Genomic DNA, 16,629 nt, shown 5'->3' on the forward strand with positions numbered 1-16,629 from the left:
CATTTTAATTCAAGAGATATTTTTCACACAAAAATAGTTTTTATGAAAATAAGGTTTTGGAGTGCTTTAGACTTGGCACTTAGAGGTCTAAGAGTACAAATTGAACTTTGGAGGGAGGTGAGCTACTAAAGAGCCACTTAATAACCAAGCCTCTTCAAGTAAAAATCTCTAAACCCCCTTGTACTTTTGTCTTGCACAAAACAATTTTCACAAAGAACTTTTCTAAAGAAAATAACAAGCAAGTGCCTATGTGTACAATTTATAAAATGCTTGAAAACATAAAGAGCATGAAAACATAAATTGCTTGAAAACTTAAATGACTGAAAACATAAATTGCTTAAAACATAAATTGCTTGAAAACTTAAAGACAAGAAAACATAAACTAGACGTTGAAAGCAAGTAAACCTAAGTGAGAGCTTGAAAGGTACCAAAGACCTTCAAGGACCACTCTCACAAGTACTACACGTGATTAGCTATAAGAGTTCTTAAGGAGAGATGGAGATACACCAAAGGCACTCCAAGACACTCCTTAACAAAGGCCTTGTACAAAAATTTAGAAAGCAAAATTACAAAGAAAAATGAAATTCACTTTTTTCTTCAAATGAAATGCAAATTCACACTCTAAATGAAATGTAAATTCACACTCAAATGAAATTAGTGGCTGCACCTAATTTTAAGAAAAACAAATTAGCCACTAATTAGAAGCAAATGTTAGTCACGGATTTTGTAAGGAGAAGTAGGTTTTAGAATTAAAAATTTCCGTCACTAAAATTTGTTCTAAATTTTCACAAAAAAAATTTCACAATTAGCTTTGTTCTTTCTTGCTCCAATTCAGCCACCAACTGCAGCCTCACAAAGGTGTTTCACTCCTTTTTTAGAAGTAACCTTGAGGTTAGTCACTTCTAGGTGTATTCAAGAACCTTGCCACCAAGAGAGAACAAACTCCCTAAGCAACCACCAAAGCCTTCAAGTAGATATCTCTTGCCTTGGCCTCCTACACCTTTTAAGAAGCACTCAACCACCTTCAAGACTAGAATATTAGTGCTAAAACTGAAAATGAACAATTTAGAATGGCTACACCAAGTGGTAGAAGAAAATGAGACAAGACTAGAAAGAGTTCCACAAATTGACAAGCAAAAATTAAGGCAAATTTGGAAGCTAGCACACACAAGAGTATCCTAGGAAAGGCACTAGAATGGATTACAAAATTAAAAGCTAAGATTATGAAGAAAAAAAAAAAGACACAAATAGGTGGCTGGACCAACTAAAAATGTAAGCAAAAATTCATCAAAACCGAGAGCAATTTTAAGCAAAATTTTCACTCCTTTTGGCTTTTTCTTTTTCTTTTTCTTTCTTTTCTTTTTAGTAAAATATTTTTCTCTTATTTTTCTTTCAATGTTCAGGAGTTTTAAATGCCTTTTGATCACTTAGGAGTCTCGGTTTTAAGGTAGAAAAACTGCAACAAAATTTGACACAAAACAAGAGGTGTTCACATGCAATTTTCAACTAGTGCTACACAATTTTGTACTATTTTTTTGTCAAATTTTTAAGCACTCTTTCTCTTGTTTTTCTAATGCATTTAAGACACTCACACCTCTGTTTTGGTTCTGTTTTAATGTTCAAAAATTTCAATAAGTTTCAGCCACTCAACAAGACACAAGAAACCTAATAGGAGTAGTGTTTAACAATTTTTTTTTTGACAAACTTTTAACAAGACATAATAGAAACCTAACTCTAGGAAATTTGCTAGGACTAATAGCAAATTAAGAACTCAATGATGTAAAACAAAAGCACATATGGTGAGGTACAGATTCAATAAGAAAATTCCACAAAAATTTCGGACTCAATCAACACAACACAAAAACTAGGTTAAAACAAGCTAGTCTAGGAATCAATGACATTCAAAGGACTACACATGACTCTAGACAAAACATATGATTCAAAAACAAAAACATACACTAAACAAAATCAATGTCCAATCACGGACTCATGTATAGGAATAGAGAAGACTCCAACAAAAATCAAAAGCACAAGTACATGAACCTAAAGCACAAACCGAATTGATTCAAGGAATTAGGAACAAGCAAAAATCATGAATCAATTATTTCATATGTGACATAAGGATCCATCAAAAATTTATTAAACCTAGATCCATACAGCAAACACAAATTTGAGACATAGAAAAGGAAGATACATGACGGATTCAATTAGAAGAAGTTTGGAAACAAAACCTCAAGAGCACTAGGCTCTAGATACCAAAAATGATGGAGCTACTTGGAGAAGAATGTTGTTTCTTCAAGTTTCCATGCAAGGACCGTGATGCTTCTTGAGGTTGACACCTTGAGACCTCTGAAAACTCCTTTGAAGAACCTTCAATGGAGGAGAAGTCCTAGAGGAGGTTCGGCCACTTCCTAAAGCTTGTGAAGGAAGCTTGAGGAACCAAGGCAAAGTTGAGAAACTTTGCTAGAAAACCTAGGAGAGAACTCTCTACGGTTTTATGACTCTTGAGTTGAGAGGAAAATCTGATTTCATTCTCAAAATATGTTCAAAAGTGAGTACAAGTGTAGGAAAATCAAATATATAGGGGAAGATAGCTTGTAGGAGAAGCTAACCTTAACCATGGTTCACTAGGAACCATGGTAGGGTTAATTAAACTCCCACGGTTTAGCTAGCTTGTAGGAGAAGCTAATCCTTGACCATGGTTCACTTAAGAACCATGGTAAGGTAAGCTAACCTTACTTGAGTTTAGAAGCTTGCAAGACAAGCTTCAAAACTCAAGAAGGTTTACTTAAGAAATTTGGCCAAAGAGAAAGAATGAGCTAGGCGGCCCATGGTTCAAAATGCTCCTTGAATTAATTTGAAAATCTTTGATTTGGTTTAGTTAGGTTCATCATATGATGATGAAACCTAGCTAAATCAAATCTATTAAAAATTAGGAGCAAAATGAGTCCAATATGCAAAATTTTGCCTAGGCCCAACTCAGGCCCAATTTCTAAGCACACCCTCAAGCATTGCTAAATGTCACCCCCTTTTTCCTACTGAAAAAATAGAAAATGAAAGTATCAACTAGGGAGGTTAAATGGAGTTAAACTCTCCAAGTAACCTACCTTAAAATCAATATACAAACACTTAGAAAAAGCAAGTAAAGTGCCTCACAAATACAAAGGCAAAAATAACCTATACAAGAGACTACTATATGTACAAACAAATGAAAAGGTCTTTAAGATCATCTCATTCCTCTTGGTTCTTTTAAGATATCACCTCTTGGATTCCTTGGCCTTGGCCATAGTCTATCACCAAGTAAAGAGAACCTTTGGCCCACCAAACCCATTGGGCTCACTAACCTAGTTTTGTACTTCATGGACCTTTGGGCTTTTGTTTTGGTCTTGTATTATGGGCCTTAGTATAAGACTTTTTGGGTTTTAAGCTTATTGGGCCTAGTTTTGGGCTTCATGGGCCTTTGGACTTTTGATTACTTCTGAGCTTAGTGAGCCTAATGGATTTGGTGGGCCTAAGGTTCTCTTTACTTGGGCTTTATATAGATGACCACCTTTCTCATATATTTGGTAGTATAGGAATTTATATTGTTTGGTCTTGTATTATGGGTCTTAGTATAAGACTTTTTGGATTTTAAGCTTATTGGGCCTAGTTTTGGGCTTTATGGGCCTTTGAGCTTTTGTTTACTTTTGAGCTTAGTGAGCCCAATGAGTTTGGTGGGCCTAAGGTTCTCTTTACTTGGGCTTTACATGGATGACCACCTTTCTCATATATTTGGTAGTATAGGAGTTTATAATGTTTGGTCTTGTATTATGGGCCTTAGTATAAGACTTTTTGGGTTTTAAGCTTATTGGGCCTAGTTTTGGGCTTCATGGGCCTTTGAGCTTTTGACTGCTTCTGAGCTTAGTGAGCCCAATGAGTTTGGTGGGCCTAAGGTTCTCTTTACTTGGTCTTTACATGGATGACCACCTTTCTCATATATTTGGTAGTATAGGAGTTTATAATGTTTGGTCTTGTATTATGGGCCTTAGTATAAGACTTTTTGGGTTTTAAGCTTATTGGGCCTAGTTTTGGGCTTTGTGGGCCTTTGGGCTTTTGTTTACTTCTGAGCTTAGTGAGCCCAATGAGTTTGGTGGGCCTAAGGTTCTCTTTACTTGGTCTTTACATGGATGACCACCTTTCTGATATATTTGGTAGTATAGGAGTTTATAATGTTTGGTCTTGTATTATGGGCCTTAGTATAAGACTTTTTGGGTTTTAAGCTTATTGGGCCTAGTTTTGGGCTTTGTGGGCCTTTGGGCTTTTGTTTACTTCTGAGCTTAGTGAGTCCAATGAGTTTGGTGGGCCTAAGGTTCTCTTTACTTGGTCTTTACATGGATGACCACCTTTCTCATATATTTGGTAGTATAGGAGTTTATAATGTTTGGTCTTGTATTATGGGCCTTAGTATAAGACTTTTTGGGTTTTAAGCTTATTGGGCCTAGTTTTGGGCTTTGTGGGCCTTTGGGCTTTTGTTTACTTCTGAGCTTAGTGAGCCCAATGGGTTTGGTGGGCCTAAGGTTCTCTTTACTTGGACTTTACATGGACGACCGCCTTTCTCATATATTTGGTAGTATAGGAGTTTATAATGTTTGGTCTTGTATTATGAGCCTTAGTGGATGACCACTTTTCTTATATATTTGGTAGTACAAGAGTTTATATTGTTTGGTCTTGTATTATGGACCTTAGTATAAGATTTTTTGGGTTTAGGGCTTAGGGTGTAGATGTAATTTAGTAGAATGAAAAAAAAAATATATTATTTTGCTTTAAAAAATTCGTGTGACAAATTTGTAGTTAGAACGAGCCGTTCCGTTTTCAGAACGGCCCGTTCTGATTTAATTATTGATGTGTCATTTTTGAATTCAGAACGGGTCGTTCTGATGTTGAAACGGGCCGTTCCGTTCCATTCGTCATGTGTTTTTTTGTCATCTGGAACGGCCCGTTCTGATCCAATATTTATGTGTTATTTATTCATTTGGAACGGCCCGTTCTGATTTCAGAACGGCCCGTTCCGAGTGTCAGTAGCAGCTGCGTCTGTTGCCACGTGTTTTTTTTTTTGGGTAATTTAAAAAAAATCAGTAAAAAAATCGAAAATTTAGATCTAGTGTGGTAAGGTGTATTATGGTCTACTAGTTTAGATGCATCTAAGGGTGAAAATTGATGATGCACCCATGGACCACTTGTGAAAGTGGTCCTTCAGAGAATTCACCTCATTTCACATCGAACCGTTTGATTTCAAAGCTAGATTTCAATCAAGAATGGGTTCATTTTCCATTTGCACAAAATCAAGATGTCTTCTTTTCTTGTACTTCATCCATCAAAATTAGTACACCTATTTTTTTCAAAATAAAAGTTTAGGTGAACAAAACTAACTTAAATATCAAGTTATGATTTAAGTTATCAAATCTTGTTGTATGTGTAAAATGAATTTATTAAGAGGAAAGAAACAAATATAGAGGATAAGAAATCCTCCTTAGTATGATGGCTACAAAAGGTAAACAAAGGAAATGACTCGAACGAGAATAAAGAATACTGATTCAAGAGTCAAGAGTCCCATGAAGGAATCGACAAGGAAAACGAGAGAGAGAGAGGGGAAGTACATGAGGGCGAGACCGGAGGACCGAGTGTTGTTAAAATCGCGACTCAACTCGTAAAATCGTTCAATTTTACGGTTTGCAAAAATATTCCGTGCTGAATCGGATGCAAAATCGGGGCAGAATAAGATCGGAGTAAAATCGCGATCTTTCGCGTTATTTGTGGGATCTTCGATCTTTCACGATTCGAAAAAATAAAAAACGAAATATTGGACAAATCACACCTGCAGATCTTCGACAGCAATAACCTGATTTCTTCTTCCTATTAATATTACTGCATCGCAACAGAAGAAAAAGAAAACTCCGCAGCACCAAAAGAAGAATAACACATTTCCGCAGTAAAAGAAGAAGAAGAACGCAGTACGTACTGTAGTCGGCAATAGCAAAAGAAGAAGAAGAACAGTACGACAACACTAAAAGAAGAACGCACGGCGACAGTCGAAGAACCGTACAGTAACGGAGGTAAAAGAAGAAACATGGGACGGGACGAAACCGCAATAGAAGAAGAAGTGAAGAAGAAAGCTTTGTGGGCGTTTCTCTAATCTGGACCCATCTTTTCTTTCTTATATTATTTTCTTTTTCTTTTAAGATTTTAAGATTTTCTTTCTTATATTATCTTCTTTTGCTTTTTTTTACATTTACAGTTTTACGTATACACATTACCTATTGTAATTTTTTTTTTAACTTTTAAGTTTTAAATATAAATAGACACACACACACAAAGACACAGACAAGCAAATTTACTTTCTCCATAGTTTTAGTGATTGAAGTTCCTTCATAAATGTGAAATACTTCTGGGAGGACTTGAATCACTACCACTATGTGAATGAGAATGACGACTCATGGTCAAATAAAAAGATTTAAACTCAACTTGTAAAAGAAACTAAGCTAAATAAAAACTAACCTAAATGCACGTATTACTAAACAACAGGCTTTGGAACTCTTGTTTATTAACTAATCAAGATCGAAAGCTATGGTAACATAAATTGACGTGAAAGCCTTAAAAAAACAAGTAAAGAAGCAATGTAAAGAATACAAACAAAGTGGAAGTCTTAAGGAGACACCTAGAGCCTCAATAAGACCACTTCCACAAGAATAAAAGGTCAAGTTTACACAAAAAATTCAACAATAAAAAAGGATACTATTCTTGAACTTTTCTCTCAAGTGTTTGCTCCCAAAGTATTTGGTGTAGCTCTTCAAGTCTCCAATTGTCAATTAATGAGTTGTTCCTCCTAGAACTAAAGCACTTTAAGAAAGGGCTAGCACACAAAAAGATAAAATTAGAATAGATCTAGAATGGATTAAGAAAACTAAAACAAAGGATTAAGTAAACAAAAACTATGATTACAAGTTGTTAGATCCAAGTGTTTAGTGATTTATCAAACAAGTTTTGAATTTTCTTCTTCTCTGAACTGGCTTACTCTTCATGCATCCTCCTAACCATAACTCTAGTCATGGGTTCCTTAGCTAGGCTTTTGCCATCACACATACACATACATAAACAGACTCTCAAACACCTACAAATAAACATACATAGAGAAATACACACAAATACAAATAAACACATATACATTAAAACACAGACATATACAAATAGACACTCAACACACTCAAACACACACATAGAGACACAAAGACACACATAATCTCTTAGACACATACAAACACACAGACACACATTGACACACACAGACACAAACATATACACATAGACAAATACAAAGACACAAACCCAAACATGATCCATCACACACATACATAGACACACATACACACAAACACACACAGACACATGCATAAATATAGACAAAGACACAAACAGCGCAAGCACACAGGTAAATAAACACAAAAAAATAGACAAAAAGACACACACAAAAAGGCACACAGACAAACATAGTTTGACACACGCTCACTCACATACAAACAAACACATAAACACAAAAAGAAACACACACAAACACTAACATAGAGAGAGACACACATAGACAAAGGCACATAGATACACACAAACAACACTCACACAAACTCAAACACATCCCACATACAAACACAAACACACACAGAGACACACAAATAACGCACACAAAAACACACGGACAAACAAACACATGGATGCACAAAAACATACACAAAGAGATGCACACATACAGATATAGACACACACAAAAACTCACAGAAATAAACATACATAGACAGAAAGACACACACATAGAGACAGCCACACACACACAAAAACAGACAAACATGCACACAAGCATAGAGACACACACACATTGAGGCACACAAACAAACAAACATATACAGGCACACACAAACATAAACAAAGACATAGACACACACACAAACGCAAAGAAACACACAAACAAGAGACAAACAAACACATAGATACATTCACATCCATACACGCACAAAGACGAACATTGACACAGAAACATAAATACACAGCCACACAGAGACACACATAGATACAAAGAAACATACAAACGCACAAACAAACACAACCACACATAAACACAAACACCTAGACACACACACAAACATACATACACAAACGCATATACATCCAAGCACATAAACAAAGAGACACATACACAAAGACACAGTCAGACAGACACAAATGAACACAAACACACAAATAAACACACGCACCTGAACACGTACACACTGACACACAAACACATGCATAATCACACAGACACACAAATAAAGACACACACACATAGAGGCACACAAACACACACAAGTGCATACACATAAAGAAACACCAAGGCAAACACATGCACACATAAAGACATACAAATACACACAAAAAGAGACTGACACACACATAAAAACACTCACCCATAAACAACCACAAGCAAACAGACGAATACACAAAGACACGCATAAATAGAGAAACACACACAGGTACACAAACACAAACACAAACACACGTACACACAACACGCACATAATCACATGCACACACACAAATGTAGACAAACACACACGGATACACACACAAACACAGATATGGTCACAAACACACATAGAGATAGGCACAAAGACACATAAAGACACAAACACACACATAAGCACAAAGAGACATGCACAAAGGCACACAGACAAACATAGTCTCACACGCCTAATGGCACACACAGACAAACACTCACACATAGACACATGGACACACTTGCACAAAAACATACAAAAATAAAAAAATACCAATAGACAAACACATATGATTAGATGGACATACACATAAGCACAAACACAAACACACAAATCCAAAGACTCACATGGACAAAAACCTATGAACGCACACACATATACTCACATATAGACACACAAACACACGCAAACACACTTAAAGACACAGGAAGACACCTAGATACTCACACACTTAGAAACAGAAACACATGCAATGACACATAAAGATAAACACGGACACAAATAAAGAGACACAAAGACAAACACACATAAACAGACACAGTAAGATGCACATACATACAGACACACAGTTAAAGAAACACATGCAAACACACACATAGACACACATAAACACAGGCACACACTAAATGCAAACACATACACAAAAAGACACTCACACTGACAAACACACGTATGCACACATACACACATAGACAGATACAAACACAAACACACATTGACACACACAGACAAATACAAAGACACAAACCCAAACATGAACCATCACACACATACGTAGACACATATACACACAAACACACACACTCATGCATAAATATAGACAAAGACACAAACAGATGCACGCACACAAGTAAATAAACACACAAAAATAGACAAAAAGACACACACAAAAAGGCACACAGACAAACATAGTTTGACACACACTCACTCACATACAAACAAACACATTAACAAAAAAGAAACACACACACAAACACTAACATAGAGACACACACACAAAGACAAAGGCACATAGATACACACAAACAACACTCACACAAACTTATTGACACACACAAACAACACTCACACAAACTCAAACACAAACACACACACAGAGACACACAAATAACGCACAAAAAAACACACGGACAAACAAACAAACACATGCATGCACAAAAACATACACAAAGAGATGCACACACACAGACATAGACACACACAAAAACTCATAGAAATAAACATACATAGACATAGACACACACAAAAAAACAGACAGACATGCACACAAGCATAGAGACACACACACATTGAGGCACACAAACAAACAAACACATACATGCACACACAAACATAAACAAAGACATAGACACACACATACACACAAATGCAAAGAGAAACACAAATAAGAGACAAACAAACACATAGATACATTCACATCCATACACACATAAAGACGAACATTGGCACAGACACATAAATAGCCACACAGAGACACACACATAGATACAAAGAAACATACAAACGCACAAACAAACACAACCACACAAAAACACACATAAACACAAACACCTAGACACACACACAAACATACATACACAAACGCATATACATCCAAGCACATAAACAAAGAGACACATACACAAAGACACAGTTAGACAGACACAAATGAACACAAACACATACAAATAAACACACGCACCTGAACACGTACACACTGACACACAAACAAATGCATAATCACATAGACACACAAATAAAGACACACACATAGAGGCACACAAACACACACAAGTACATACACATAAAGAAACACTAAGGCAAACACATGCACACATAAAGACATACAAATACATACAAAAAGAGACTGACTCGCATAAAAACACTCACCCATAAACAACCACAAGCAAACAGAAAAATACACAAAGACACGCATAAATAGAGAAACACACAGGCACACAAACACAAACACACGTACACACAACACACACATAATCACATGCACACACACAAATGTAGACAAACACACACGGATACACACACAAACACAGACATGGTCACAAACACACATAGAGATAGGCGCAAACACACATAAAGACACAAACACACACATAAGCACAAAGAGACATGAACAAAGGAACACAGACAAACATAGTCTCACACACCTAATGGCACACACAGACAAACACTCACACATAGACACATGGACACACTTGCACAAAAACATACAAAAATAAAAAAACACCAACAGACAGACACATATGATTAGATGGACATACACATAAGCACAAACACAAACACACAAATCCAAAGACTCACATGGACAAAAACCTATGAACTCACACACATATATAGACACACAAACACACGCAAACACACTTAAAGACAGAAAGACACCTAGACACTCACACACTTAGAAACAGAAACACATGGAATGACACATAAAGATAAACACGACCACAAATAAAGAGACACAAAGACAAACACACACAAACAAATACACTAAGACGCACATACATACATGCACACACAGTTAAAGAAACACATGCAAACACACATAGACACACATAAACACAGGCACACACTAACAAACACACACAAACTCATACACACAGAGTGACAAATACACAAACTCACACTAACAAACACACGTATGCACACATACACACAAAGACATCCAAACACCTCAATGCAAACACATACACAAAAAGACACTCACAGACACAAACACAAAAAAAACAAAAACACATAAATAGAGACACCTAAACCCAACCACACACAAGCACAAACACATACATAGAGACACCAAAATCCAACCACACACAAGCACAAACACATACACACCCAAACCCAACCACACACAAAAACACAAACATAAACATAGACATAAACATACTCACACACACAAACTCAAACACAAACAAATACACACACACATAAAAACACACAAACACACATACACAAAAAAAAACCTACATAAACACACAAAGATATACACAAACTCACAAACACACACAAACATAGACAAAAACACAAACACACATACATACATATACAAATAAACACAAACGCAAAGCCACACAAACCAACAGACAAACAAACACACAAACACATGCACACACACAAAGACACACATACACAATTACACATGGACATAGACACACGAAAAGACAGACAAAGATACACACACAGAAACATAGAGAAACACACACACAAACACAAACACCCAGACATACACACACAAATGCACATACATCCAAACACGTAAAAACACACAGACACAAACTCACAAACACACAAAACATATACAAAGACACAAACATACACGCATACAAATAAACACAAATAAAAAGCCACTCACAAATAAACACAAACATACATTCACACACATACACAGACAAAAACACACATGCAAATAGACATAGACAAAGACACAAACATACACACACATAAACACAGAGAAACACAGACAAACACACTAGCAAACACAACCAAACATAAATACACACACAAAAACACAAAAACCCAGACACACAAATGCACATACATCCAGACATACACACACAAAGACACAGACAAGCACACCACACATAGACACACACACAGACTCACGAACACACACAAATAGACACCCAGACAAACTTCTTTTGATTTATGTTTACTAGAAATTCTTCTAGGGGGAGGTTGATAAATTTCTTGCTATATTACTCTTTTATTTACTCTTTATTTTTTTCACTCAATTTTTCTTTTTGTTTAACCAATATAAGTTTTTCCTCAATTATAGTAAGTTGAGCATCCCTTTCAATTTTGACTTTTTCTTTAGCTAAGGTCCCTTACTTTCTCCATAATTTTAGTGATTTATGTTCCTTCGTAACATGTGAAATACTTCGGGGAGGACTTGAATCACTACCACTATGTGAATGAGAATGACGACTCATGGTCGAACAAGAAGATTTAAACTCAACTTGTAAAAGAAACTAAGTTAAATAAAAACTATCCTAAACGCACCTATTAGTAAACAAAAGGCTTTGGAACTCTTGTTTACTAACTAATCAGGATCAAAAGCTATGGTAACCACCGTCTGAATTTGTCGACATCAGGGTAAGGCATAAAAAGATCGTATACCTCCTCTTCCATCATTTGTCGACTAAAATAATCATCATACCAACACAATCAATTTTAACCGAGATGAGGGACAGAAACAAATATATAGGGTTTTCATTCCCTATATGTTCTCATGATCAATACAAAATGTATTTAATAACTACCGTCTCAATTTTTCGACATCAGGATAAGATATAAAAAGATCGTATACCTCCTCTTTCATCATTTGTCGACTAAAACAATCATCTTACCAACACAATCAATTTTAACCGAGATGAGGGATAGAAGCAAATATATAGGGCTTTCATGCCCTATATGTTCTCATGATCAATACAAAATGCATCTAATAACAACAGTCTCAATTTATCGACATCAGGATAAGGCATAAAAAGATCGTATACCTCCTCTTCCATCATTTGTCGACTAAAATAATCATCATTACAACACAATCAATTTTAACCGAGATGAGGGACAGAAGCAAATATATAGGGCTTTTATGCCCTATATTTTCTCATGATCAATAAATGTATCTAATAACCACCGTCTCAATTTTTCGACATCAGGGTAAGGTATAAAAAGATCGTATACCTCCTCTTCTATCATTTGTCGACTAAAATAATCATCATTACAACACAATCAATTTTAACCGAGATGAGGGACAGAAGCAAATATATAGGGCTTTCATGCCCTATATTTTCTCATGATCAATACAAAATGTATCTAATAACCGCCGTCTCAATTTTTCGACATCAGGGTAAGGTATAGAAAGATCGTATACCTCCTCTTCCATCATTTGTCGACTAAAATAATCATCATACCAACATAATCAATTTTAACCGAGATAAGGGACAGAAGCAAATATATAGGGTTTTCATGCTTTATATGTTCTCATGATCAATACAAAATGTATCTAATAACAATTGTCTCAATTTTTCGACATTAGGGAAATGAATAAAAAGATCGTATACCTTCTCTTCCATCATTTGTCGACTAAAATAATCATCATATCAACATAATCAATTTTAACCGAGATGAGGGACAGAAGCAAATATATAGGGCTTTCATGCCCTATATGTTCTCATGATCAATACAAAATGCATCTAATAACAATAATCTCAATTTATCGACATCAGGATAAGGCATTAAAAGATCGTATACCTCCTCTTCCATCATTTGTCGACTAAAATAATCATCATACCAACACAATCAATTTTAACCGACATGAGGGACAGAAGCAAAGAGGAATAAAATTGTAAACAAAGAATGCTCAAGTAATCAAAGTAGTTACCTGGTAATACATGTGTTGTGTCAATGCATACTGCCTCACCTGACCTTCCAAACACATCAGTTACGATACACTCACATTTCAAATGATGACCAATATCCTCTAGCCGCACCTTATAGGAGCAAGAACTCTGATTAGGTAATGGATCATAAGAAAGATTGTCCCCATCTTCTGATGAAGAAAACCTGAAATGATGTTAATGTGATGCATATAATCAGCGCTTATTAGAAACATTTTTTAGTTAGCAACTAGCATTCTCATGGTCATAAAAAAGAACCACCCTAATAATTGTTACATTGTTAGATACAAAGGCAATCACCCATCAGCTTCAACATTCAGGAGAATTAGTCATTGACATGGGATAGACTTTACTGACATGGTCAATAGTATGATCCTTGATGCCCCACACTCTTCTAAATTACAAGAAACTGGAATGAATTTTAGACACATGCATCGTATGGAAGCAGTAATAAAAATTAACTTTCATGTTATCTATTAATTTTCATGTGCATAAGTGTTTTTATTCCTCTTGAGCAAAGTCTTGGATTTGAATCTTGTATATGTAACCTGTTCAAAGAGCTACACCCACCATGTTATGGATGTTCCAATTTTAAACAATGTCTCTCATAGAGTTTAGAGGATACCCATAAGTATAATTTAGATAAATACAGTACTCAATCTCATGATATCCAAATTAAATTATTTGGGCTTGGATCGATTAAGCAAAGTCTTAGGTCCAAGACTTGTGAATGAAAAAATATATGGTTAGATTGAGAGACCCCACTAAAGGTAGCTAACCAATTTCTCTAACAAAGATTAATCATTGATAAAATTGGTAGACATTTCACACCTATAACATTGTGACCCAAAATAAAATCTATTTGCGAAAAAATTAGGAATGTTAGGATTTAATGATTCAGAATAAATTAGGAAGATAAAATCCTAGGATTAAAGATAGAATTAGTTAATCCCGAATTCATGGGATTTTTTCCTTTTTTGTAATCTTTCCTTGAATGATTCATGGGATTCTTGCTTCCTAAGATTAAGGAATCAGCCTTTTATGTTTAAGTAGTACCCCACTATTATTGTGGATTATTCAATAAGAGAATACTTTCCTAAGAGAATATTTTCCTACATATATCTACACTATATTAACAAAACCTGTTAGTATCTAAGTGGATAACTAATTCAAAAATGGAAAGACATCACTGCCCATAGTGATAATTTCTTTTACCTACTTATTTGGCAATGCTTTTAAACTAGCTCTTCAAAAGTACTTAAAGTTTCTTACATGTTAACTAATACAAATGATTTTTTTGTCTTTTGATTATTAGCATTCAAAAAATTTATTATTCATTTGCTTATGGTAAAATATTGCATACCTATTCAGATAATTAATTTTGTGGGTTTTTAATACTTTTTAAAAAAGTATTTTCAAATGTTTGATATAAGCCACTCCCAAGATTTTCTATCTAGTTACAGTAAGGTTTTCTGTGCTCTATACTGCCATCTGAGATTAATTATGGTAAAGGAATCTTGGGAAATAAAAATTAAATTTGTTCATTGAGAAAGTAGAAGTATGCTGCATCAATGTAATGAATTAGCTATTAACTAGATGAAGCAGGTTAATATTTGGTAAAAGTAATTACATGGCACTGATAACACTGGTTGTATCTTAAATTCCACTTATAAAACTAGGGCCATGTTATTTAATGTTAACAAAGTAGCTACTAAAATCATAATCTGCCCCCAACGATGACCACAGGGCTGCTGTTCCACTTTCTCCGTAACCAACTAAAACAAGAAACAAAACAAGACTAATGGAATAGCTGCATCACACCATTTTTATAACAAAAAATATTTTGTACATAGTCTAATGCTATACATATGATATACAAACAGACACATACAAAATACACGGAATGTCATCTCACCTAGCAACATCTTTTCCTGGTGTTCCACCACACCATGCAACCTTAGCACAACCCCTGATGATACTTCCTTCTATCAGTTCCCCATGCACTTCAAGGTCTACAACCTTCGGGATTCCATTCCCTGGAGAAGTAGAATGAAAAATTATTAATGATGCATGAAGAATGAACATATTAAGAGATTATTAAAAGAACAGGACATTGACATGAAAACCAGAAATTAGACAGTTCCTTGTTCTCTGGCCAGTAAATAAGAAAGACAGACCAATCAACAATAATTCAATGAACTTCGAACAGTGTATACAGCATAGAAAATTAGACAGGCCATATTTTCTTTGCATTTAATGAAGGGGATATTAATTAGGATATCACACAATCAATACAAACAAAATGTATAAAATGGAGAAAGGCATGGGGGATTATTTGTGATTGCAAAGTGCCTATTATTAGCTAGTAGGCTACTACGCTCAAAGGCAAGTTGCATTGTATAGCTATACATTTGTCCGTACTCTATGGTAGTGAATGTTGGGTTTTAAAGGGACAATACAAGTAAAAGGTGAAAGTAGCAAAAATGGGTGTGTTAAGATGAATGTGTAGACACAAGAAAGAACAAGTTTTATTGTATAGATATACATTTGGCTATACTCTGGTAGTGAATGCTAGATCTTAAAGTCAACAAGGATGCTTCAAAACATATTTGGAAAATACATACAAATAATAACATAAAAAGAATATGCATGATTCAGTTTCAAACAACAATAAGCAGCCA

The 16,629-nt window shown here is 35.2% G+C and overlaps 1 protein-coding gene across 9 annotated transcripts in view; it reads right to left on the minus strand.

Annotated features, from left to right (window-relative positions):
• The window catches only part of LOC109797339 (187-kDa microtubule-associated protein AIR9), a 31,810-nt gene that overhangs the window by 13,750 nt on the left and 1,431 nt on the right, over window positions 1-16,629 (minus strand). For 2 of the 9 annotated variants that reach the window (XR_014430113.1, XR_014430112.1), the window contains exon 1: window positions 5,637-6,188. Coding sequence is in view for 2 of the 9 variants with exons in the window: in XM_083065435.1 (XP_082921561.1) it covers window positions 6,879-6,889; window positions 13,933-14,114; window positions 15,864-16,033 (363 nt within the window). In the remaining 7 variants the exon portion in view is untranslated. Of the gene's footprint in view, window positions 1-5,636; window positions 6,191-6,772; window positions 6,890-13,932; window positions 14,115-15,863; window positions 16,628-16,629 lie in introns of those variants that run through there. The other 7 variants (XM_083065436.1, XM_083065435.1, XR_014430116.1 and 4 more) reach the window with 7 other exon arrangements.

This window comes from Cajanus cajan, chromosome 10 (genome assembly GCF_000230855.2).
Source record: "Cajanus cajan strain Asha chromosome 10, NIPB_CcT2T_4, whole genome shotgun sequence".
NCBI classification, from domain to species: Eukaryota; Viridiplantae; Streptophyta; class Magnoliopsida; order Fabales; family Fabaceae; genus Cajanus; species Cajanus cajan.